This window comes from Cucurbita maxima, unplaced genomic scaffold (genome assembly GCF_002738345.1).
Source record: "Cucurbita maxima cultivar Rimu unplaced genomic scaffold, Cmax_1.0 Cma_Scf00009, whole genome shotgun sequence".
Taxonomy (NCBI): Eukaryota; Viridiplantae; Streptophyta; class Magnoliopsida; order Cucurbitales; family Cucurbitaceae; genus Cucurbita; species Cucurbita maxima.
The window spans coordinates 3,986,452-4,009,475 of record NW_019272025.1 but is presented as its reverse complement, the minus strand read 5'-3'; the positions used below and the strand labels follow the sequence as shown (position 1 = coordinate 4,009,475).

Below are 23,024 nucleotides of genomic sequence, written 5' to 3'. Positions count from 1 at the left end.
TGTCTGGTCAGCCACAATGGAGAGCAGCCACCACATTTCCCAATAAACAATTAGGCCCAATTTTGAGCCCACTTTCATTAAGAAGAGGCCCAGCCCAATTACAAAGTCTGAACAATTTCTTTTCTTGTACTTATTTTTTGAGATTTTATTTCTTAATTAATATAGATATACTAACCACACTTTTCAAATCCTACCATCTAACAAGTCAATAATTTATGAGATATTTTAATTATTATTTTTTAAATTAGAGAATATATTAATTAAAAGTAAAAACAAAAATATATATGGAAAGAGGAGAAAAAGGCCCAAAAGTGCAAAATGGAGAAAGGCGGGGCGGAAGTACAAATACCCAGAAGTACGGTGCTATCTGCGATAATTTACCATTTTTACTTTTTATTTTTTATTTTTTATTTTTTTCCCCTCTTTATAAATTATATAATAAATAAATATATATATTGTAAAAATTACGTCACATGGACACAACACGGGGCCGCCCCCCCAATGTGATCTGGTGCCGCCGCTGTTTTCGCAAAGGCTGACTCCACTTTTCCTTCTTCGTCTTCCCCAACTTTCCTTCCGACCATGTTCGTCGGTAACTGTTTCAGCCGCCGCCGCCGCTCATTGGAGTCCCAACTAATAGATCCATCTTAACCCAACCAATAGATCCCTCTTACTTTCCCCAATTTCAGGTCTGGGATTCTTTTCTCAATTCTCTTGATTTAATCTGCTTAGTTAATTTCCCTGTTTCCTTCTTTGTGTTGATTTCGATCCATTTCCATGCATTAGGCTTCTCATGCGTATGGTTTTAAAACTCGGGGATCTTTCACGGATTGCTTCTCTGTTTTTTCCTTTATTCGATTGTTTTCATCCTGCGTTTGGGTTATCTCGCTAATCTCTCTTTAAAAAACCAAAATCCAGATCGTTCTATTTTGGCGGCTGGAAAGAAATTCGGATCGTTCGTGGAGGTTATTGGTGATTTGATTACTACTGGGATTCTGAATGTTGGGTGTATTCGTTTTCTTTATCTGTTTGCAGAGGACTGCGAGGGCTTCTCTAATTGGTATAAGTTCGTGTAAATGGAATATTCCGAGTACAGATTCTTCACATTTTCACACTCTGTTTCAATAAATTAATGGGAGAAGGAAATAAGTGTTCATTGATTGCTGCTTTCAAGGGTCCGAATTTGTTCCCTGGGTATTGGGAGGATAATCAGAGGCCGCCTGGATATTACATTTTAAGATTGGTGGTCTTTATTGGTACAGCTTATTGATTCTTTTGTTTTAAATTATAATATCATTTTTTGCTGACTTTGACAAACAAAGTTTGTTGTAATACCTCACCGAAGAAGATGGAGGATGAAGATGTAAGTTATCATTCAAGAGTAGAGTTGATGCTTGATGGTTTGCAGCGTCGGCGCATATCAAATGATTCCCTTCTACCGATGCTCGACGATGATGCAGCAATGAATTGCTTTGCTTACGTTCGAAGGTCAGATTATGCTTCGCTATCGTGTGTTAGCTCAAGGTTTAACAAGCAGATTAGAAGTGGTACATTGTCTGAGTTGAGGAAGAAGATAGGGATTGTGGAGTATTGGGTGTATCTGGTTTGTGATCTAAAGGAGTGGGATGCGTTCGATCCCAATAGAAATAAATGGATGGCATTGCCTAAGATGCCTTGTGAAGAGTGTTTCAATCATGCTGATAAAGAGTCCTTAGCAGTAGGCAGCGAGTTATTGGTTTTTGGTCGAGAGTTTTATGATTTTGCTATATGGAAATATGCATTTTTTCCTCATTGTTGGGTAAAATGTCGAGGAATGAACCAGCCTCGTTGTTTGTTTGGGTCTGGCAGTCTCGGTTCAATAGCCATAGTAGCAGGTGGGAGTGATATAAAGGGAAATGTTCTAAACTCAGCAGAATTATACAACTCTTCAAAGGGTCGGTGGGAAACGTTGCCTAACATGCACGTCCCACGTCGGTCATGTTCCGGGTTCTTTATGAACGGGAAATTCTACGTGATTGGTGGGATGTCAAGTCCTACAGTGTCACTAACATGTGGGGAGGAGTATGATTTAAAGAAGAGGAAATGGAGGAAAATCGAAGGGATGTATCCGTACGTGAATCAAGGAGCTCAGGCTCCCCCTCTAGTTGCAGTGGTGGAGAATGAACTATATGGAGTGGAGCATATAACGAACATGGTTATGAAGTATGAGGAAGCGGGGAACGCGTGGAAGGTGTTGGGGAGACTTCCGGTGAGGGCGGATTCTTCAAATGGATGGGGACTTGGTTTCAAGGCTTGTGGGGAAAAGCTGGTGGTTGTAGGCGGGCAAAGAGGGGCGGAAGGCGAATCGATTGTGCTTAGCTCTTGGTGTCCGAGGTCGGGGGTCGATAATAATGGGAGTTTGGATTGGAAGATAGTAGGAGTGAAGGAACATGTTGGGGTTTTTGTGTACAATTGTGCAGTTATGGGGTGTTGAAGAATCATCATTTATATAACTCTGATTTCACAGACCATAGTTTTTGGTCTCTTGTTCTACAAAGGGATCATCTTTTGTTCTTAGTGTTCTTCTTCTCACAACTTTAGCAGCTAATAATTGTTTGCATAGTTTCAGTCTTTGCTGGATTTGGCTTTTACTCACTATATGGATTACCTTATCACCCTATTGCTGCCTTCTGATTCGTTAAGTAACAGGTAAACTCGCCTCCCGACCCCTCCCCGTCGTATTTTTTGTGTCTATGCTTTCTTGTAGGCGAACATTTTATGTGAAAGTTGTTCCATTTACTGTTGTTTCTGGAATTCAAATGACTCTGTTCTTATTAAATTTGTCCTTTTCCTCTAAACACTTATGGGCGTTCTCGTTACTCAATTGTGAGATCCCACGTCGGCTGAGAGGTTGGGGAGGAGAACGAAACACCATTTATAAGGGTGTGGAAACTTCTCCCTAGCACACGCATTTTAAAACCCTTAAGAGGAAGCTCGAAAGGAAAAAGCTCAAAAAGGATAATATCCACTGACGGTGGACTTGGACGGTTATAAATCCATTACTGTTATTTCTGGAATTCAAATGGCTCTATTCTTGTTAAATTTCTCATTTTCCTCTAAATGCTTCTTGGCGTTCTTGTTACTGTCCTCTTTGTTACAACCAGTCGAGTATTTTAGGATTGTGGAGTCTAAGCAACAAATGGGTTCGGTTCGAGCGCAGGTTAAGCTAAAGTTTGGACCGAACGGGTCTTAACGATTGAAGCATCGAAGGACGTTTGTGAATAGGGGCATAAGAAGAGGTCTATAAAGTATGAAGATTCTTGCTTTTGTATGCCAATTTCTCATAAACTGATAAACCATGTGAGACTGCTATGTCTTCTTTATGCCACAGAGTTTTGGGCAAAACTAAATAAATAGATATAAAAATGTTGAGCGGAGGAGGGTTACTCTCTCTGATATAAGAATGCAATTTTTAAAAAATGGAAAATGTATTTTTAAACGAAAATTAATACATAAAATGACGTGGCAGTGACCCACTTGTCTCTATTTTCTTTTGAAATTCTGAAGTATTTCTACTTAATTTTCAAACATTCATGACAGGGTAGCAAGTGTCGCAACATTTAAAAGAATATATATATAATATATATATAATTTAGCCAATCATTTTTCTAAGGCATATATATATATATATATATAAAACAATAGGGGGGACAGCATGGGAAGTGCCTTTGATTGGACAAGGTCAGCACAATCATAACACTTGAAGAATGGCTGCAAATATAAATAGTTGATCTTAATAATAATAATAATGAGGTCTCAACTCAAAGAGATTCGTTCGGTTTTCCTGTCCCTTTTCATACTTTATTCATTTCAGACCACTAAGAAGAATTAATGAACTAATTCACTCCGTCACTATCACAAATTCAAAACATAGGTTGGTTAGGTAGTGGTAAGGTAGGAAACAACTTTTATACTAGTTAGACGAACACGACTCTCTACAATGGTATGATATTGTCTACTTTGAGTATAAGCTCTCATGACTTTGCTTTGTATTTCCTCAAAAGGCCTCATATCAATGGAGAGAGTATTAGTCGATGTGAGACTTTCATCATTCAAATCCTCCCCTCAAACAAAGTACGCCTCCGCTCTGATACCAGATTAGACAAACACGACTCTCTACAATTGTATGATATTATCCACTTTGAGCATAAACTCTCGTGGCTTTGCTTTGGTCTCATACCAATGGAGAGAGTATTCGTTGATTATAAACTCATGATAATTCCCTAAACTAATCGACGTGGGACTTTCATCATCCATCATCCAACCATGGAAGATTGAAGCTACTAACTTTGAGAGAATTGGATTCTAAAGGTGGGTTTAGTTGAGTCTGGAGTGTCAAGGGAGGTGGGCGGAAGTGGGTAGTAGGCCACAATTCCCACCCATCCTCACGATTCCCTTTCCCTTATTTACTCAGCGAATCTCCTCCTCCAAAGGCTAAGGCATAGGGTCTCCTCCTCCTCCGTCTCCATGTCTCTCTTTGCTTGATTTTCAGGGAACACAGACTTGTTCTGGTTTTACTCTCTACCAACAAAGAACATAAGATGAGTGATGGGACAGTTCCAGATAGTCTACATAAGGTATTTTCTTCTCTGTTTCTGTGTGTTTTCGATCTTCTTCTATGTTCTATGTAACTAGTCTGGTGTTTTTCAGGGCGGGGACTTGGCTGGGACAACGGAGGGAACCTCTCATGTTAACCATTGGAAGAGAAGGAATCTTGTTCTTGAGATACCTTCTCGGACACCGGATTTTGTTGCAATAAAAACAGCTCAAACATCAAGTCCTACACCTAGGAAAGTGAATTTTATGTTAACACCAACCTCTTCTTCAGATGCTATATCTTCAGGGCCATCTTCTTCATCCAGAGGCAAATCATCCATCAAGACTATCTTTCCTAAACTTAGCTTCATATACCGAAGTTCCTCGGACGTCGAGGCGATGTCTAGCCTCGTTTCTGAGGCTTCTTCGTCTGCAGGGAAACAAGAGAAGGCTAAAGCTTCAAAGCCCTTGTCCATGGCCACAATCTTTACTCCTAGGTTGAAGCAGCAAGCTTCATCACTACCTGTAACTCCTATAGCTCATTATAATCCAGAATCTACACATGATGAAAACAACAAGGGGAGTGAACAGGAATCAGTAGTAAGCACACATGCTAATTTGAGTTTTATTAAGCACTGAAGCTGAATTATCATATAGCATTACCAAGTACCTGACAAAGACTGCAATTTTATTGTGCAGAGAAGAGGATCTCAGAAACGGATATCTCGCTCCCTTTCTCTTCCAGCCAATAACAAGGGAAGAAGCATAAGGAGGACTGATTCATTTTTTCGTGTAATTCCGTCGACCCCACGACCAAAGGAAGGGGATTTGACATTGAATACTTCTACAACAGTAGAAATAGGTAAACTGGCCAGACTTCACACACTGTTTTGTTTCCATTTAGTTACAGGAAAGAGGTGGTAATTATATACTCATTGATCCTATAGTATCCAATGATTTTGCTGGGAAGAAAAAAAGCATGTACGGTCTCTTGTTCTGTCAACATTTAAGGGTAAACAACTCTCTTAAATCCAATATTTTAGAAGATGTCAATCTCATTTCAATCTCATGGTCCAGAAAATAAAGATTCCAATGGTGAAGACATCTCTGAAGAAGACGCTGTTTGCAGAATCTGCATGGTTGAATTGTGTGAAGGAGGTGAGACTCTAAAGATGGAATGTAGCTGCAAAGGTGCACTTGCTCTGGCTCACCAAGAATGTGCAGTTAAATGGTTTAGTATCAAGGGAAACAAAACGTGCGACGTTTGCAAGAAAGAGGTTCAAAACCTTCCTGTAACTTTGTTAAAGGTCCAGAGCATTCGAACTCAAGTGTTTGGAGCAGCTAGAACTCAGCAGGACAATGTTAATGGATATAGGTCAGCAACTATCTGTGGTTATAGATTTTGAAGTGTTAAGTACAGCATTGCTCCGAGTTTCGTCCAATTCAGCATAGAATAGGGCTAGAGCTAAACGTCGACTCTTCGTTTCTATGTCTTACATGCCATAGATAAGACTAATATCTAATGTCTTTGAATAAGTCAGGGTCTGGCAGGAGTTTCCCGTGCTCGTGATTGTTAGCATACTAGCCTACTTCTGCTTTCTTGAGCAACTACTGGTAAGAGTAGCAACTATGAAGTTTTGAGTTTAAATCCATCATTTGTCACGTCTTCTGTAATATGTTCAGATGCAGGTTGCAAAAATGGGCACCAGTGCAATTGCCATTTCACTTCCATTTTCTTGCGTTTTGGGTCTACTCTCATCAATGACCTCCTCAACTATGGGTAGGTTAGCTCTAGCCCTATTCTATATTGCTAAGGCATCATCTTTTCAATTTGTATTCGCTAGTTATCAGGTTAGGAATCACGACTCTCCACAATGGTATGATATTGTTCACTTTGAGTATAAGCTCTCAAGGCTTTGCTTTGGGCTTCCCCAAAAGGTCTCGTACCAATGGAGATAGTATTCCTCACTTATAAACCCATGATCTTCCACTAAATTAACCAACGTGGGACTCACTCCCAATAATCCTCAACAATCCTCCCCTCGAACAAAGTACACTATATTGAGGCTTATAGAGCTCTCGAATAGCCTCCCCTTAATCAAGGCCCGACTCCTTTCTCTGGAGCCCTCGAACAAAATACACCCTTTGTTCGACACTTTAGTCACATTTGACTACACCTTCGAGGCTCACAATTCTTTTTTCGATATTTGAGGATTCTATTGACATGGTTAAGTTTAGAGCATGGCTCTGATACCATGTTAGGAATCACGAGCTTCCACAATGGTATGATATTGTCCACTTTGAGCATAAGCTCTCGTGGCTTTGTTTTGGGCTTCTCCAAAAGGCCTCATATCAATGGAGATAGTATTCCTCACTTATAAACCCATGATCTTCCACTAAATTAACCAATGTGGGACTCACTCCCAATAATCCTCAACATATCACATTACACTGATATTCAACGAGCCCGAAACACTCACTCTTTTGACTCGGCTTAATTGTTATGTGAACTATCTGATAGCTGCACTTTGGGATTCTTCTGTGACAATCTGTTGCTATTCTAGACTGTTATTTAGTAATCAATCCTAAAAAACTTCTTTGTTTGTAGTGAATAGAAGATTTGTATGGGTATATGCAACAGTTCAATTTGCTATGGTGGTTCTCTTCTCGCACATATTTTACTCCGTGGTGAGAGCTCAAGCTATCGACTTTCCATTAATTTGAACTGCATAGCTTTGTTAGCAGGGATTGGGTATCTTCTGCATCACTTATTGTATGAACCAATCTGAAAACTAATTCTAATAATGTTTTCATCAATCCCCTCTATGTTAGACTGCTTTGATTTAATACTTCTTTTCGGTTAGATCTTGGAGATGAGTTTTAGAATGGCTTACAGGTTGGTGTCCAAGCAGTTTTGGCTATCATACTGGCTACATTAACTGGGCTTGGCATCATCATGAGTGGAAGTTCAATTATTGTTGAGTTTTTAAGATGGAGAAGACGATGGTGGCTTCCAACAACACAACAGCACCTCGACTCTCAGAGAATAGCACAACCGGTACGATCGTCTATAGCTATAAGTTCACTGCACAATGCTATACCCCGCCAGCATCACACAGTTGTGTGAAGAAACAGTGTTGGCCAAAATGAGTTATGTTATTGTTTGATCTATTGTGTATGGTTTTCATTACATGTAAAAGGACTGTAGGTGGAGAGTTTTCTGAACCATAGTTCCCTTGTATAGACTTTATGCCGTGGTTCTGGAAGTTGTCAACTTGTATCAAGTTTGTGGATATAATAGGAACACAACACAACCAGAGAGTGAATCTGGTCTATAGCATTCTCATAAATGCATCCCACATAAATATGTGGCTTTCTCGTGATACTTTTCTTGATTAAACCTTACCATGTTCGTGCCAAGATTGTCTCTCTAATTTTAAAAAGTTGAGATTTAATCATTGTGGTGAGGTTGATTTCGCTTTCGATGGGAATAATTTATGTTTCTTAAGCTAAAATAAATGTATGCTAGCAAATGTAAACAATGAACCCTAGAAATTATGTTCCTATGAAGTTTGCAGAATTGAATCACAGGTTCTCCTAGAATCGATTGGAGATCGAGAAAATTGAAACCTCGCTGATAATTTACGTAAAAACTACAGGCATAGAATTCCCAAAATTTCTGAGCAATTAAACAAGTGATAAGTGAGGCGGCAGTGCCGACTGAATGATCAAGAATCTACAAACTATCGTATGAAAAGAATAATCACACAATGCTATTCAGAATTAGTCAATAAAACGAAGTGCTACTAGCAACCTCCTGGACAATGAGTTAATCAAAATAAAATGATAATGCTATTTACTCAATAGAAATGCTATCCTCTTCTAATACAAAGAATTCCATACCATCGACATTCAGTTCCTCGTAACTCATAAGAACGAAGATCTAGCAGCGTTCCCGTACTGAGATCGACGAATGTTGTCTTGGCGCTTCTTGTACACGATTCCTCCTATTCCAACGAAACAAGCTGCGGCAATCACTCCAACTGCAATTCCAGCCTTCTTTCCTCCATTCATCCCTCCTTTGGAGGATTCTGACTCTACTCCACCGTTATTAGAAATGCTGTTACGGAAATCGCTATCGGCCGCTGGCGTTGGGGCCAGATTCGGTGACGGAGAAGGAACACGCGCAGGAGATGGACTGGGAACGAGATCTGAGGGCGGAGGCGCAGGAGGAGAGTGCAAAGGCGATTCCACCGGTGAACTCGCCGGAACGTGAGGAAATGGAATAGGAGAGGACAGTGGAGGAAAACTTACAGCAGATTCAGGGGGTGAAGATGGCGGAACTTCCTCCGTTTGTTCCAAAGAGAAAGCGACGTTCATCAAAAGAAGACAACAACAGAAAGCAATGAATTTCGCCATTTTCAGAAGAATCTCAGAGATTTGAGAATCAAAAAAGAGGGAATGTGCGTCAGAAGAAGGCGGAAAAGAGCCAAGCAGCAGTATATAAAGCGGTTGAAGAAGAAGGCGGAAAAGATACAAATGAGCCAATGATAGAACGCCACGTACAACTGTTTTTTTGAAAAAAAAAACAAAATTTATAGTGATAGGACCACTGGATCCGCGCCGGTTGAAATATAATTGACTCCTAGCGGTGGAAATTAGTAATTACTCTCTTTATTATTATTATTATTATTTAGTAAAATTATAAATACATTTTTTTTATTTTAAATTTTAAAATATTACACTTTGCATTTGATGTTTGGGCTTTTTTTATGGGCCGGCTCATTTGATCCAGTAAGACTGGTCAACCCAATTCACGTGGGCCTGAATACATAGTGTCTAAAACTTCTATCATTTTGTAATTTTATATAATTTTAAAAAATAATTTAAAATTTTTTAAATTATACACCGTGACTTTCAATTATTTTAAGTATTTTTTAATTATTATATTCTCAAGATTGCTCGTTAACATATTTTTAGAATTTATATACTGGAATAAAATAAATTAATGTAGATGGCAATTTTAAGTTTTTTTTTTTAAATTATATAATGAAAAAAAAATATATAAGTACAATCTTGAATATATATTACTAATATGGTGGAGCATTGTGAATGAACTGGCACGATAATTTCCCAAAAAGGGCAGAAGAAAATGTAATCCTATCTGAGACAAGAGGGGCCCCACAGGTGAGCTGGCAAAAACAGTTGATCCAACTGGACCGTCGAGGAGTGACCTAGCAATGTCCCATCCACGTGAATCTTTAGGGCATCTTGTAAGATTGGAGGGCACTACTAGCCACTAACCGCTAGGGCCATCCCTAAAAGTTGCGACTTTGGTTCTTTCTTATTAGGTATAATTTATAATTTCTTATTAGGTATAATATACACCTAAATGAGTCTAATTACCTCGACATTCTCTAAAAGCATAGTTATTAATACCAACACAGATTTAGCCCTAGTAGATATTGTCCGCTTTAACCCGTTACATATCGTCGTCAATCTCACGATTTTTAAAACGCGTCTATTAGGGGGAGGGTATAGCCCTACTTCGACTAGTGTCTCACATTGTCTAGTGATTGACTCTGATACCATTTGTAGCATTCCAAACACACTGTGGGATTGTTACATATAGTTATCAGCCTCACAATTTTAAAATCTTGAAGAAAAGTACAAAAGGAAAGCCCAAAAAGACAATATTTGCTAAGGGTGGACTTGAGCAATTACATTCACCTTATCTACTTTGACTTTAATTATTTAACAAAAACTTTATATACTCGAGATTACTCTCACTCAAGTACTGTCTCGATTCATTTACATACCCATCCTTCACACGAAACACTGCAACTGTCGTCGAATATGGATATTGATTTTACAATATTACCCTCATCTCTAGTGCCTGCCTACAAAACAAACGCCTTTTTTTTTTTCATGTAAGTGACAACGACTCCAGATAATTCTAGAAAAGAAAACACGAAGGTCAATAAATACTCGAGAAAAAAAAAAAAAAAAAGGAATATTTGAATCGCTGTCACAAAATAATAATACAATCATCATGCCAAATATAAAGTTTAAAGGTAGTTGGTAGGTCCTCTAAAAGGCAACTCTACCACTAAATTAGTTTAAATTAAATTGCCCATTTTGTCATTACCTTAGCTCAATTAAACCATATAATATAACAGCTAGACCTCACCTACTAATAAAATGAAATCATAACCGGTTTAAAGATAAGATTATGTGACACATTTAGTGTATAATAAACTTAGCTTTATAAAATTTTTGGGTATTATTATTATTTAAAGATAAGATTATGTGACACATTTAGTGTATAATAAACTTAGCTTTATAAAATTTTTGGGTATTATTATTATTATTTAATTTATTTAATTGCTATGGATAAGAATTCCAGAACCCACTACGACCTCCGCCACAAGTTCCCGTCGATTCTAATCCATGTGCTGTCGTTTTCAAAGCTGGGATTTTTTAAGTAATCCTCTTAGCTCAAAATTAATACTTTAATTATAATTAGCATTAAACAGAGATATTAATTATAATAAAGGAGATTCTTTTATTAATAAAACAAAGGATAAGAACAAAACACAAAACAAAAGACGGCAAGGCAACAACGGTGGGAGTGGAAATATGTACAATTTCCAGTGCTAATAATTGATGTTCTTGATGAACTCCGGCGAGGCAGGGGAGGCTGGGATGAAGGCAGCGACAATTTGAGAGATCCAATTCCACCATCACTAATAATCATAATAAACAAGAACAAGAACAAGAACAAAAACAATACACAATCTTCTTAATTGAATATGCTTTTTCAAGCGTTGCTTCTGAAGGATCCAAGAGCTTTAATGGCGCCAGCTCTGAGAACATACTGGTGGTAAATGGCAGCAATGGCAGCTCCGATGAATGGCCCAACCCAGAAAATCCACTGAAGAACACAAGAAACAAACAAAAACCCATTAATTATTTGATGATTACAGAGGAAAGAAGGTTTGAATTAATGAAATTGATGGATTACTTGATCATCCCAGGCCTTCTCTGTGTTGAATATGACAGCAGCTCCGAAGCTTCTTGCTGGGTTAATACCAGTTCCAGTGATGGGGATTGTAGCCAAGTGAACCATGAACACTGCAAATCCAATTGGGAGTGGCGCCAAGACCTTGAAGAAAACAGAGTATTGGTTAGTTGAAGAAGATGAAAACAGGGGAGGGTTTAAAAAACAGGGGTGGGTTTGTTGTACATACAGGAACATGGGAATCTCTAGCGTTTCTCTTGGGATCAGTGGCGGAGAAGACAGTGTAAACAAGAACAAATGTACCGATGATTTCAGCTCCCAAACCAGTGCCTTTGTTGTAACCGTCGGCGAGCATATTAGCGCCGCCGTTATACCTAACATAGTAGGCCGACTGGAAGGCTTTGACCAAGCCACAGCCGCAGATAGCGCCGGCACATTGAGCAATGATGTACAACAAAGCCCGAACGAGGGACACCTTACGAGCCAAGAAGAGGCCGAAAGTGACAGCTGGGTTAATGTGGCCACCGGAGATACCGGCGGTGCAGTAAACGAGGATGAAGATCATGCCGCCGAAGGCCCAGGCGATGCCGAGGATTCCGACGCCGTTACATGGGTCTTTGGAGACGTTAGGGTCGCTTTGGTGGGAGTAGCCGATGACGGTCAAAACGGTGACGTAAAGGAAGAGAAGAGTAGCGATGAACTCGGCGATGGCGGCTCGGTAAAGGGACCATTTGGTGAGCTCGTCGGGGTCGATTAGAGGGGCGGGGGGTGGGTCTTGGTAGTCCTTGCCGTGGAATTCGCCTTGCTCGGCTGCTTCAACGTCCTTCGCCATGCTTAACAGAGGTTCAGATAGNGTAATCGGCGATGAATCGGGAAGTGTGGCGATGAGAATGGGAAGAGGAGGGGAAGGGTATTTAAGGACAAGGGAAGAAAGTACCAGAAGGAAGGAGACGGGGGATGGGTATGAATTATGATTAGTGAGAGTTAATTATAATTAAATGTGTAATGTAATGTTTAGTGAGAGAGTGATGTGATAATGATAATGAAATTAAGGAAAGAATAGGATTAATTATGGACCGCCCAAATGAGCTTGATTTCGCTTGCACTGGGCCCCACTTCCCGCCTTCAACGACTCCTGATAGAGTTATTGTGAGGGTAAGATTGGAAATGGACCCCTTACCGCCTTTTCTTTTTTTTCTTTTTATTATTATTTTTTAACTATTCAATAAAGTCTTAAAATTCCATTATATTAATTTTTTAATTTCATTCAAATAATTTTAATAGCATTTTTTTATAGAAATTTGAATTTATTAAACAAAATTACATTACTTTTTTTTTTTTCGGTCTTTTAAAAAATAAAAAGTCTTCATTATTCAACGGCTATTTAGCTATCTTACAAAACCAATCCAACGGATCTTTGCTGTTTTACGCATGTCTTAATCACTCAGGGGCAAATTGGTAAATTCGCATCATCCCCGCCCCCCCACGCTCACGAATATGGACATGAACGCAAAACATACAAACAAAACCCTCTGCTTTATATTATACATATTTGGAGTTTTTTTAAATATGTTCTTTTGTTTTGTTTTTTGTTCTTTTTTTAAAAAAAAATAATAAATAACTAATTAAATATGGCATTCTAGCGCCATTTTGTTGTCATTTTATTTACTTTGTTACATATTATTTTTTTATTAATTTATATTTTACCTTTTAACAACTTTTATTTCTAACTCCAATAAATATTTAAATGAGCTATGACATAATTATAAAATAAAATATTTGATAATCATATAAATATTAAAAAAATTAAAAAATTTTATTCATTCCAACATTACTATTAACTCCCCAAAAAATAATTAGTATCAATTTTTATTACTTTTATTATTATTATTATTATTATTATTATTCGGTATTTGTTGTCTGTATTTTCTGGTTTAAAGAAATGACAGCAAATATAAATTTAATTAATTTATCGTAAATTATTGTTAGGTGACGATTAGCCAGATAAACTTATCTGGAATGTGCACCTAATTTCCAATTTTCCATTTTTTTAATTGTTTAATTCTTATGTTTTTAATTACCAATCATTTAGTCCAACCACTACTATACCTTATTTCAAATTTTCTATTTTTTTTTAAATAATTTTATATGTTGACGATAATGAAGATATTATAAAGAAATTAATGCCTGGACTAAATTTTACGTAAATAAAATATTCACGTTTTAATGTGAATTTATATAATAAATATAATACATGATAATATTATATATTAAAATACATAATTAGAGAAATATTAATTTATATCCTTCCATTACTTATTTAAAGCTTTTTATTAATTAATTAGAGTGATTTTCACTCGATCCGACATTCTTAAAGGGTATGGACATCTCTCTCGAGTAGACGCATTTAAAAACAGTGAGGCTGACAGCGATACGTAAGGGGTTGAATCGGACAATGTCTACATGCAACAAGAGGGTATTAGAACCAAACATTTAGCGATGTGCCAACGAGGACTCTAGCCCTCCAAGGAGGTGTATTGTGAGATCCCACATTGATTAGAGTGTGGAAACCTATTTGTAACAAACGCGTTTTAAAATTGCGAGGATTATGACGATATGTAACGAGCTAAAATGGACAATATCTACTAAAGATAGACTTGAGTTGTTACAAATGGTATTAGAGCCAGATAGCAGATGGAGTGCCAACAAGGACTAAAACGGTGAGATTGATGACGATACGTAATAAACCAAAGCAAACAATATCTACGGTGGACTTTGGTTGTTACAAATGGTATTAGAGGCAGACATCGGACGATGTATCCGTGATAATTTTAAACCTTATACATGCAACCAGAGGTATTAATATTTTAATATTTAACCGTGATTTAATTTTATAAACAAAGAGATTAAATAGACCATTAAAAAATATAGAAACGCATTAAGTAAATAAATAAAAATTATAATTGAACCTCTACTATTTTTAAAGGGATTAATTTTTGTAATTAAAAAAAGTTAATTTAGTTTGAAGTAATTGTCGACAGACGTCACATAAATTAATTATTTTTATAATTTTTTTAGAACTGATTAAAATATTTAAATAATAATAAACCCTAAAAAGCTTCAAATATGTGGCAAATTCAATCATACAAACCGACTTTAATTTAAAATAATATATATTGAAATTGTTTAATTCGGAAAATGGAGCATCCTAGCCGCCCACTCAACAAATTCCACAAACTAAAACAATCTTATCCACAAATTAAATCAATATTTTCAACCGTTTTTTTTTTCTTTTTCGGAAAATATGTGGGCTATAGAGCGACACGTGTCGTGTATTAATTCATTTTGAATATAAATATTTAGTGGTAAAAATAGACGAAATTGAGTGTGACAGACATGGTCGGTTAGGTAAGTTTAGCAAATTAAATTTTTAATAATTAAATGGGCATAATAAATTCATTTTTAATTTTATTTTAAATCTTAAAAATTTGACTAATTTCTGCACACTTCCATTCATTGTGTGTAATAACAACTTGATGCTCCAAGAATTGTGGAACAAAATTGGTAAGGCAATTTTAAAAAATAAGAGATATCCTAATAATTTTTTTTTTTTATAAAAATAAATTAGGCGGAAATGATGTATACTAATACGTATATAACAAAAGTGACAAAGATGGTATGAGAGATTTTTATTCTTAACATAGTATCAGAGCATTACTTTTAATGGTATAAAAAAATTTAGAAAATAATTTATCTAGCTGTTCGAGACGGATCTTATCTTATATTCTCTGTTTCATGGCTTGGGTGCAAAGCATAAGTGTATGGCGAGCTGTAGTGATAGACGTTGTTCGATAGAGTCCTTTGTTTAGTCATTTTTTACTGCCTTCGTACCTTCGAGGAGGCTGCTTGACTCCTTTTGGAGTCCTTTGTTTAGCAAACAAACTGCCTTCGTACCTCAATCTATTGACACGGCTAAGTTTAGGGCATGGCTCTGATACGGATTTGCCAATCTATTGACACGGCTAAGTTTAGGGCATGGCTCTGATACCATGTTAGACAAACACGACTCTCCACAATGGTATGATATTGTCCACTTTGAGCATAAGCTCTCATGGCTTTGCTTTGGGCTTCCCAAAAGGCCTCATACCAATGGAGAGTGTATTCTTAGAGTATAAACCCATGACCATTCCCTAAATTAACCGATGTGGGACTTTCATCATCCAACAGGGATGATTAAAGATACCCTAAACCGACGAATACGAATGAAATTCCTCATTTAAATTAGCAATGGGGAGGGAGTGAAGAACGTTTTTTTCTCCGTCATATAAATTGGGTGGGAGACGGAATAAATAGGGAAATTTTGTGAGAAGGAATAATGAAATAGGTGTGGCAGGAATGGGATACCTCATGGCAATATGATCGAGAAGGACGAAAATAAAAAGAAATTAATAGTTTGAATTAAATTATCTAATTTAAAATTTAATAGATCAAATAGATGTTTAATTTAACTCATCGCTAAAATCTAACCATCACACATCTCACGTTTATTGTCATCTCGTTTCTAATACGGTGTGGGCCCAAAACAGTAAGTAAATTATTGGGCTTGTGATTCAAAGACATCTTGGGAACAGAGCCCAGGAAACCGAAAAGGTCCATAGTGTATAGCTCTAAATGGGCCCAGGCCCAATTCAACAATATGTTGGGCCTGTACATTGACGTTTAAGCCAGGCCTGAGAAAGTAAAGCCCATGACGACATTAAAATTAAAAAGGAATGATTTTATCGTGAGATAACGAGAAAGAACGAGATATTGAAAAATGGAGGGGATATTTTGGGGTGTCATTTGTGAGAGGACAAGAGCGTAATGAGGCCAGCTGGCAAGCAAACGCACGAGATCCAAGCGTGGGGCCTACATCACGTGCAATCATACTTCTTCCATCGCCTACAATAGAATATTGCCACGTGTCCTCTTCCACCTAATATAAAAAATAAAAAATAATAAAAATTATCCAATTGAAAATCTCCCCCTCTTGCTTTAACTTTCCTCTTTATCCAAATCTCAAGTCTTTCAAAAGAAAGTAAATAACCCAACTCACGTCGCGACAAAAATTGACTCCAGCCATTTTCCTCTTCCCAAAATACCCCTCCCCCGGCCCATCCGAGTTGCGTGACACAATAGGCTAGGCTTAATCTCCACCTCATACGTGGCTGTTATCGACGCCATTCATTTACATGTCGGTTGACACCGACGAGCTGTCCTTCCCCGATTATCATGGGGTGCGATTCACAGAATCCTTTATTGAGCATTATGAGTGGATAATTGAAATATCCAAAGTGTCATTTGCATGAAAATCGCAGGGAGTTTTTGGTCAATTCATACGTACAACTGAATAGTGAAAATAATAAAGCCTTATCCATTATCAGTAATGAAAACCCCGTGGGCCCCACCGTTGTCTCTCCCCACCTCAAAGGCTTTATAAAAAGTGCTTAACCAAATGTAATCTGAACCCCAACGATTTGGGTCTTTGATTAGAGAAATTCGTTTAAAAAAAAAAACAGCCGTTGATTCTCATGGCGACCGGAAAAAGCTGTTACGGTCGCTCCGACTACCGTTTTCTCACCGGCCACCACCGCCGCCCGCACTCGTTCACGTCGGAGTTGTCGTTTGAATTCAACGAATCGGACATTTTCAACCCCGGTAGTTCGGAGTCTCCGGAGAGGCGGAAATCTCCAGCTCCGGCGGCGTCGATATCGAAGAAAGGTTCGTCGAAACGGGGGGAGGGCGGCGGAGGTGGAGCGTCGTCGCTGCCGGTGAATATTCCGGATTGGTCGAAGATTCTGAAGGAGGAGTATAGAGAGGAGCGGAGTTTGGAATACGAGGGGGATTTGGAGGAGGAAAGCGACGGCGACGAGGAAATGAGAGTACCGCCTCACGAGTTTTTGGCGAGGTCGAGAACGGCGTCGTTTTCGGTGCAGGAAGGAATTGGGAGGACGTTGAAAGGGAGAGATCTGAGTAGGGTCCGAAATGCAATTTGGGAAAAAACTGGGTTCCAGGATTGAAATATCTTAGAAATAAACCCTCACAATTTTACGACATGTAGTTTTAGCACGTAAAACAAAACAAAAACTGGGAAGGAAGGATTTCTCCGACGCGTCGTCTTCTTCGTTTACTTTTTTTTTTTTTTTTTAAATTTTAATTTTCACGTTTGCCCTATTGGCGTAGCTGGCGAGATTCTGGGAAATGGATGTTTCATTAATGGGTGTAGTATTAAGCAAAATATATATTTTTCCTCATATTCTAAAAATAAAAATAATCTTTTAATAAATATTATTTTTATGTTTTAATTTTTAAAATACTATTAAATTAACTCGATAAATTCACTTATCTTGTATCACGTGTCACAAAATGATTTCTTTCATTAAGCTAAATGGGATCGGAGATCGTGATTACATTCACAGTGTTCCATCCCTACTCAGTTCTGTCTTACTTTTATATATATATATAAACAAAATTCACGGATATATTGTAATATTGAAAATTTTGATTTTAAAGAAGTATATGAAATATTATTGAATTTATTACGATATTATATTAATAAATATAAAACACTTTGAATATATATATATATATATATTTAAATGTATAGAGAAAAAATTCCCACAAAAATGAAAAATTTTAGTCCTCACCCTTTTCGTGAATATCTTTAAATATAATATAAATAAGAAGTAGATAAAAGGAAAAAGTTGACGTGGCTAGTGACTTGTTAATTGAGTAGATGACGTGGAAAAAGGAGACAACGTGGCAATAAAGAACCAACGCTACCCATTAAAAAAAATTCGAAAATAATTTTTTTTTGCCATCTCCATCGCCAAAATGAAATGGATTCCAGGATCTCCGTCGGACAACTCTAGCAATTCTTCAGCCCCGCAACTGCCGCCGCCGCCGCCGCCGCCGCAAATTTCATCTGCAACCAACTCACCACCACCCTCTAAGTATGGGTTTTTCTCCTTTTTTTATTTTATTTTATTTTTCTTATTTAATTACATAACTTTGAAACTATATTATGGTTATGTGGTTTATAAATTGACAATTAATTACTAATTCATTTTCAAAACAAAAGAGAGGCCCAGTAGGCCCAAATCCTGAAGGATATGTGGACCAAAAGCCCAAATAGTTGAATTATGGGCCTATCACAGATTGGCCCAAATAGTTATCTCCTGAGCTGCTTTTATTCTTTTGACAATTATGTCCTTCTCGTTACAAAATAAGGTGTTACCGGACTCTCTGCAATAATATGATATTATCCACTTTGAACATAAATATTTATGGCTATGTTTTGGGCTTTCCCAAAAGACTTCGTACCAATGAAGACAATGATTATAAACTCATGACCATTCCTTAAATTAACCGATGTGAGACTGTCATCCAACACTTTCCACATTCGAAAAATGTCAACCCAACGAGAAATCGACCACTAATAACGGAGCGAATATAAGGTATCGAGAGGGCTGTCGCAGTCAAGTGCACTTAGACAAAAAGGGTGATCGAGACAAGGTGCTTTCAAATTAATCTTAGTCAATTTGAAATTGTTTTAAATAATAATTTAATTTGTTTTTTTTAATGAAAAGATTAAAAGAAAACTCAATTAAGCTTATAGTTTACTTAATCATGAATCTTTAGTGAGAAGGTTCGTAAATCTAGAAAGAGCCCGTAATTAATTATAATAAACTATTTTTAATTAATTATGAAAATTGAACAAAAAAGAAATAGTTGAAAGAGATCACATCCCATGCAGTTGACTGAGAGCAACAATAAATTCTCAATCTCTTAACTATTTATTATTATTATTATTATTATTATTATTTTATCGAATGACAAATCAATTACCCACTCGATTTCGCTCCAAATTTTACTCCAATCTCTCTCTGGCCGATGAAATCCTCTCCATCGTCCTACTTCACTCTCCGGCGACCACTGAGGCGGTCAGTTTACCTCTTCCGCCTCTGCCTACCGTTTCTATAGGTGATTGACGGCGGGAAGGGAGCTGAAATCGGAGGCGAAATGTACAAGAACCAGCTCCAAGAGTTGGCGCAGAGGAGTTGCTTTAATCTTCCTTCTTATTCGTCTGTTAGGGAAGGTCCTGACCATGCTCCGAGGTTCAAAGCCTCCGTTAACTTTAATGGCGAGGTTTTTGAAAGCCCTAACCATTGTCCTACTCTCCGGCAGGCTGAGCACTCGGCGGCTGAGATTGCTCTCAATTCCCTTGCGAATCGCGGTCCATCTCACTCGCTTGCTGCTCGGATCCTGGTGCGTATTCTTGCTAATTCATTGTTCTGAATAAGTTCCTGTTGTTGTTGCGAGTATTGTGTTTTACTTTATGTTGGATTTCACTTTTATTGTTCTTCTTGATCTTCTTTTCTCAATGATCAGTAACTTTTACGAACTAGAATAGATTGCGTCGCTTGACATTTTTCCGCGCCATGTTCGAGTTTCATGTCTCATTTCCTTTGCCGGTCTTTAAACCTATTATCGCAGATCAAAATCTGCTAGAATTGGAATTTCGATACTTCGTGCAGCGTAAGTTGGTTTGATTTCCTTCGATTATTGAGTACGGCTTCATCGTACGCAGCGGTGACGCCTGAACGTTCCGGCTTGCGACCTCTATCGGCCGGAGTGGAGTCGGCGATTACGATAACCTGGCTTTTTCATGATGCGAAATTACATAAACACCCTTACCTCCCCCCCCCCCTTCTTTCCTCTAATGGCTGAGCGGATTCCTAACGCAGTTGTTTTTTTCTGACGAAGCCGACTACTGTAGACTTTAAATTCAAGAAACAGAGTATATTTTAGGAAAGTTACTGACGGAAGCCCTCAACATTGATGGCTACCTGGGTTTGTTTTGTCGTTATCAATATCACTACGGGACCAGTTGCGTGCGGGATTTTCTATGGGGATGGTTGGTAATATTAAATTTGCTTGATGCAGTGTATTCAGTGGCCGAAATTTTAGCTTTGTAGCTTTAAATTACTGAAATCTCGAGAGGAAGGTAATTAAGAATTTATGTTTTAACTTGTCCTATTAGCTTTTTCTTTATACGTCCCTGAAAGCCTCTGTATGATCTGCTCAAGTTGATGGCTGTTGAAGTTTATCGTTCTATGATGTCAATTCTGCATTGTTTGTTGAGGATGGCTGGGAAGGAGTCCACATTGGCTAATTTAAGGAATGATCATGGGTTTATCCGTAAGAAATATCTTCATTGGTATGAGTTCTTTTGGAAAACCAAAAAATAAAGCCATGAGAGCTTATGATCAAAGTAGACAATATCATATCATTGTGGAGAGTCGTAATTCCTAACATAGTTTCTGTCTTGTTATCTGAATTTATTCATATGTGAACACAGGCCTTTTGGTTTAGTGACTAAGTAATATCATTATGATCAGGACGAAACAGGGGTTTACAAGAACCTCTTGCAGGAAATTGCCCAGAGAGTCGGGGCTCCGTTGCCACAATATACAACAGTCAGGTCAGGACTTGGACATTTGCCTGTTTTTACGGGGTCTATAGAATTGGCTGGAATCCCGTTCATCGGGGAACCTGCCAAAAATAAGAAACAGGCAGAGAAGAATGCAGCCTTGGCAGCTTGGTCATCTTTAAAACAACGTGAGTTTGTTTTTTGAATTTTTCTTCCTGAAAATTTAAAACCATCGTAGAAGATCCATGTAGCTAGCAGAAAATGTTATACATTGCCATTTTCTATGACAGCCCTCATCCCCCTGATTCATTTTTTCTCAGAAGTCTTTAAGATTCTTATTTAATGAACTTAGTGTGCTTTAATTTGGATATTACATGGATCTTGATCATCTTTGGAAGAAGAATTTGGCATTGGATTCTCATTAATATATTGATTGTCTGTCATTAAACATGTGGATGATTTGTCGTATGTTTCCTCTATCCAGTGGCAAAAGAAGCGGCAAGTTCATCAGCAGTTGAAAGCAGCGACGAGCCCGAGCAAGTTATGATAGCTCGGGCACTATCAAACTATTGTTTAAAAGAGAAAACGTTCAGGACTAACTCAAATGGCCCAATGCCATTCCCAAAGAAACTTTCATTTCAGACTCCAAGAGCAACCAGTCAGCATCCTCCCCCTGCAACCACATCGAAAATTCTCCCTTTCATTTGCCAAAAACCAGTTCCTCGAAGCAGACTACCACCAACAAAAAACAACAGCACTACGTTACCATCACATCCTCTTACAGCCTGTGGGAGTCATCCGCAAAAGTTCCCGGCACCTGGAGCAGTTCCTTATGTCCCGATTCAACAATATAGGATGCCTTGTCGGGGAATTGTACTACCTGTGACTATAAGAACTGCTGTGCCTGTTTACTCTGCATCACCATGCCCACAACCCCTGAAGGCTCCCTCCCAGATACGACCTTCCCAACCCATTCGAATTGCCCCTCCTGTCTCTATTAGACAAGCCATTCCAGTTTTTGCTGCTCCTCCACCATTGTCAAGAAAGGAACTCTCTGCTCTTCCCAAAGGAGAGTCTCCCACTGTCCCTAAACAAGATCCTCCAACCATTGCTACTGAGGATTCTGCCGATTCCCTGATAGCAGATCATTCAGTTGCTTCCACCCCAGTCTCGCTCACGGTGCCTCCTAATCAAGTACCAGAAACTCAGAACACAAAAGCAATCAATTTGGATGAAGAAACCAAAACAGTTAAAAATCTGAAACAGCCCATAATCCAATAGATTGTCATTTTTACCATATGATGTGATAATCTCAAATCATCTAATGTTATTAGATTAATGTTCTGTTTTAGTCTCCTTTGTAATGTCTCGACAGTTTTGTGTTTGCCATATATGACCAAATAGTTAGCCTTAAGATAGACGAGTGAGTATCCACAGCAGAATGTTAATTCTGAAGTCGTTCGCATTTTGCCATTTGCCAAAAGATTTAAGTCATTCATTCGCAACTTCTCAGTTTCCTTGATTTTGCAGGTTCTAAAAGCCAAGGCAAGTGTTAGAATTGTTGAAAACGATTTAGTGGGTTGAGCTCCATATCTCTTCCAGGTATTTTCTTTTACAATCTTATATTGTTTTTTCATCACTTCTCCATCTTTCTGTCTATTCTATTGGGAAGGAAGACGTGGAACGAAGGGTCTTAATTCTTAAACACAAAAACATATTGAAAGATACAAAATCATGAAACCAACCAGCAATAAGGTTAAGATTAAAATATCATTACATTATATTCTTAGTCTTAGTCTAAAGCATTGAAAGCTGTCTGAAAGTAGAGGATGATAGGGAGTATGGATTTCTCATCCAGACGGAATAAAACACAATAATTTCACCCTCCAAATCATAACTGTAAACATTCGAAGCCTAAAACATTGACCTAATTCTAGTTTGTTATTACCATAGTTT

General features: G+C 37.8%; 6 protein-coding genes across 9 annotated transcripts; 4 read left to right on the top strand and 2 right to left on the bottom strand.

Annotated features, from left to right (window-relative positions):
• Positions 1–474: 474 nt before the first annotated feature.
• Positions 475–2,818, top strand: LOC111483790 (F-box/kelch-repeat protein At5g60570-like). 2 transcript variants are annotated; one of them, XM_023130102.1, is made up of 2 exons: positions 475–689; positions 1,036–2,818. In XM_023130102.1, the coding sequence occupies exon 2, from the start codon at positions 1,349–1,351 to the stop codon at positions 2,471–2,473; it is 1,125 nt and encodes a 374-aa protein (XP_022985870.1). In that variant the 5' UTR covers positions 475–689; positions 1,036–1,348; the 3' UTR covers positions 2,474–2,818. The 2 variants fall into 2 exon arrangements, with proteins under 2 accessions (XP_022985870.1, XP_022985869.1); XM_023130101.1 differs by having other exon boundaries at positions 919–2,818.
• A 1,487-nt stretch (positions 2,819–4,305) lies between these two features.
• Positions 4,306–7,975, top strand: LOC111483971. 3 transcript variants are annotated; one of them, XM_023130365.1, is made up of 8 exons: positions 4,308–4,616; positions 4,690–5,175; positions 5,275–5,437; positions 5,653–5,950; positions 6,117–6,189; positions 6,265–6,355; positions 7,184–7,263; positions 7,472–7,975. In XM_023130365.1, the coding sequence occupies exons 1-8, from the start codon at positions 4,581–4,583 to the stop codon at positions 7,700–7,702; spliced, it is 1,458 nt and encodes a 485-aa protein (XP_022986133.1). In that variant the 5' UTR covers positions 4,308–4,580; the 3' UTR covers positions 7,703–7,975. The 3 variants fall into 3 exon arrangements, with proteins under 3 accessions (XP_022986134.1, XP_022986133.1, XP_022986132.1); XM_023130364.1 differs by having other exon boundaries at positions 6,259–6,355; XM_023130366.1 differs by lacking the exon at positions 7,472–7,975 and having other exon boundaries at positions 4,306–4,616; positions 6,259–6,359; positions 7,184–7,265.
• Positions 5,043–9,051, bottom strand: LOC111483972 (proline-rich receptor-like protein kinase PERK12). The gene is made up of 2 exons (XM_023130368.1): positions 8,479–9,051; positions 5,043–5,131 (listed from the first exon to the last, which is right to left on the bottom strand). The coding sequence occupies exon 1, from the start codon at positions 8,992–8,994 to the stop codon at positions 8,503–8,505; it is 492 nt and encodes a 163-aa protein (XP_022986136.1). The 5' UTR covers positions 8,995–9,051; the 3' UTR covers positions 5,043–5,131; positions 8,479–8,502.
• Positions 9,052–11,116: 2,065 nt separating this feature from the next.
• On the bottom strand, positions 11,117–12,547 carry LOC111483751 (aquaporin PIP2-7). Its single transcript, XM_023130054.1, has 3 exons — positions 11,826–12,547; positions 11,600–11,740; positions 11,117–11,509 (listed from the first exon to the last, which is right to left on the bottom strand). The coding sequence occupies exons 1-3, from the start codon at positions 12,426–12,428 to the stop codon at positions 11,396–11,398; spliced, it is 858 nt and encodes a 285-aa protein (XP_022985822.1). The 5' UTR covers positions 12,429–12,547; the 3' UTR covers positions 11,117–11,395.
• Positions 12,548–17,116: 4,569 nt separating this feature from the next.
• On the top strand, positions 17,117–17,921 carry LOC111483768. Its single transcript, XM_023130073.1, has one exon. It carries the CDS (start codon positions 17,167–17,169, stop codon positions 17,653–17,655), a length of 489 nt encoding a protein of 162 aa, XP_022985841.1. The 5' UTR covers positions 17,117–17,166; the 3' UTR covers positions 17,656–17,921.
• Positions 17,922–19,449: 1,528 nt separating this feature from the next.
• LOC111483627 (double-stranded RNA-binding protein 2-like) lies at positions 19,450–22,569 on the top strand. The gene is made up of 3 exons (XM_023129848.1): positions 19,450–19,903; positions 21,037–21,256; positions 21,553–22,569. The coding sequence occupies exons 1-3, from the start codon at positions 19,658–19,660 to the stop codon at positions 22,347–22,349; spliced, it is 1,263 nt and encodes a 420-aa protein (XP_022985616.1). The 5' UTR covers positions 19,450–19,657; the 3' UTR covers positions 22,350–22,569.
• Positions 22,570–23,024: the final 455 nt, after the last annotated feature.

What these genes read in the sequence shown, in the direction of transcription:
- LOC111483751 (XM_023130054.1), bottom strand. Translation starts at nt 12,428, where the DNA reads ATGGCGAAGGACGTTGAAGCAGCCGAGCAAGGCGAATTCCACGGCAAG. An exon ending in CTAGAGATTCCCATGTTCCT is followed by an intron (nt 11,741 to 11,825) that starts GTATGTACAACA and finishes GTTTTCTTCAAG; the next exon opens with GTCTTGGCGCCACTCCCAAT. An exon ending in AGAAGGCCTGGGATGATCAA is followed by an intron (nt 11,510 to 11,599) that starts GTAATCCATCAA and finishes TGTGTTCTTCAG; the next exon opens with TGGATTTTCTGGGTTGGGCC.
- LOC111483971 (XM_023130364.1), top strand. Translation starts at nt 4,581, where the DNA reads ATGAGTGATGGGACAGTTCCAGATAGTCTACATAAG. An exon ending in GACAATGTTAATGGATATAG is followed by an intron (nt 5,951 to 6,116) that starts GTCAGCAACTAT and finishes TGAATAAGTCAG; the next exon opens with GGTCTGGCAGGAGTTTCCCG. An exon ending in GCTTTCTTGAGCAACTACTG is followed by an intron (nt 6,190 to 6,258) that starts GTAAGAGTAGCA and finishes TAATATGTTCAG; the next exon opens with ATGCAGGTTGCAAAAATGGG.
- LOC111483790 (XM_023130102.1), top strand. Translation starts at nt 1,349, where the DNA reads ATGGAGGATGAAGATGTAAGTTATCATTCAAGAGTAGAGTTGATGCTT.
- LOC111483768 (XM_023130073.1), top strand. Translation starts at nt 17,167, where the DNA reads ATGGCGACCGGAAAAAGCTGTTACGGTCGCTCCGACTACCGTTTTCTC.
- LOC111483627 (XM_023129848.1), top strand. Translation starts at nt 19,658, where the DNA reads ATGTACAAGAACCAGCTCCAAGAGTTGGCGCAGAGGAGTTGCTTTAAT. An exon ending in CGCTTGCTGCTCGGATCCTG is followed by an intron (nt 19,904 to 21,036) that starts GTGCGTATTCTT and finishes CATTATGATCAG; the next exon opens with GACGAAACAGGGGTTTACAA. An exon ending in TTGGTCATCTTTAAAACAAC is followed by an intron (nt 21,257 to 21,552) that starts GTGAGTTTGTTT and finishes TCCTCTATCCAG; the next exon opens with TGGCAAAAGAAGCGGCAAGT.
- LOC111483972 (XM_023130368.1), bottom strand. Translation starts at nt 8,994, where the DNA reads ATGGCGAAATTCATTGCTTTCTGTTGTTGTCTTCTTTTGATGAACGTC.